At 63.9% G+C, this 504-nt stretch overlaps 1 protein-coding gene across 1 annotated transcript in view; it reads right to left on the bottom strand.

Annotated features, from left to right (window-relative positions):
* LOC104391168 (group 3 secretory phospholipase A2-like) overlaps nucleotides 1-445 on the bottom strand; it is a gene marked incomplete at its 5' end in the record, with an annotated part of 6,081 nt that extends 5,636 nt beyond the window's left edge. The window contains one exon of the mRNA XM_010000403.1: nucleotides 380-445. Coding sequence (XP_009998705.1) covers nucleotides 380-445 — 66 coding nt within the window. The remainder of the gene's footprint in view (nucleotides 1-379) is intronic.
* Between the last annotated feature and the right edge of the window lie 59 nt (nucleotides 446-504).

The raw sequence follows: 504 nt of genomic DNA, 5'->3' as shown, positions 1-504 counted from the left end.
GATGTGGGGGGCGTGGGGAGGGGGCTGTCACCTACTCACAGCTGCAGGCTGAAGGGGACCCCCAGCACCTCGAACCGCTCCATCTCAAAATCCACCCCGATGGTTGCTTTGTAGTTCTTGTCAAAGAGTTGTTGGAAAAGGTTCCCTTGCAAAAGGGGGGGGGGGGGGACACACGACACGGGTGTCAGCAGCCCCAGGACCCCTCCACGCCCCCTCCCCAGGGGCTCAGTGCCCCCTGCCCCAGGGGCTGCCCAGCACCAGAGTCAGGTCAGAACTGCACCCAGCCCAAGGTGCTCGTGCCCTTTGAGGGGGGGTCTCTTCCTCTGTGCCCCCCTCCCCTCCCCAGAGCTGCTCTTGCAGGGGTGGGTGGTCCCATTACCGATTGATCAGGCAGGTCTTCCCCACCGAGAGGTCCCCCACCACAATGATCTTGGAGATCTTGAACCTGCAGGGCAGAAGGATGCGCGGCTGCAGGGTGGGTTGGGGGTCTCCCATCCTCCCCAC

Source organism: Chaetura pelagica, unplaced genomic scaffold (assembly GCF_000747805.2).
Source record: "Chaetura pelagica isolate M959 unplaced genomic scaffold, ChaPel_1.0 scaffold2276, whole genome shotgun sequence".
Classification (NCBI taxonomy): Eukaryota; Metazoa; Chordata; class Aves; order Apodiformes; family Apodidae; genus Chaetura; species Chaetura pelagica.
This window is presented reverse-complemented; position numbering and strand designations above follow the sequence as displayed.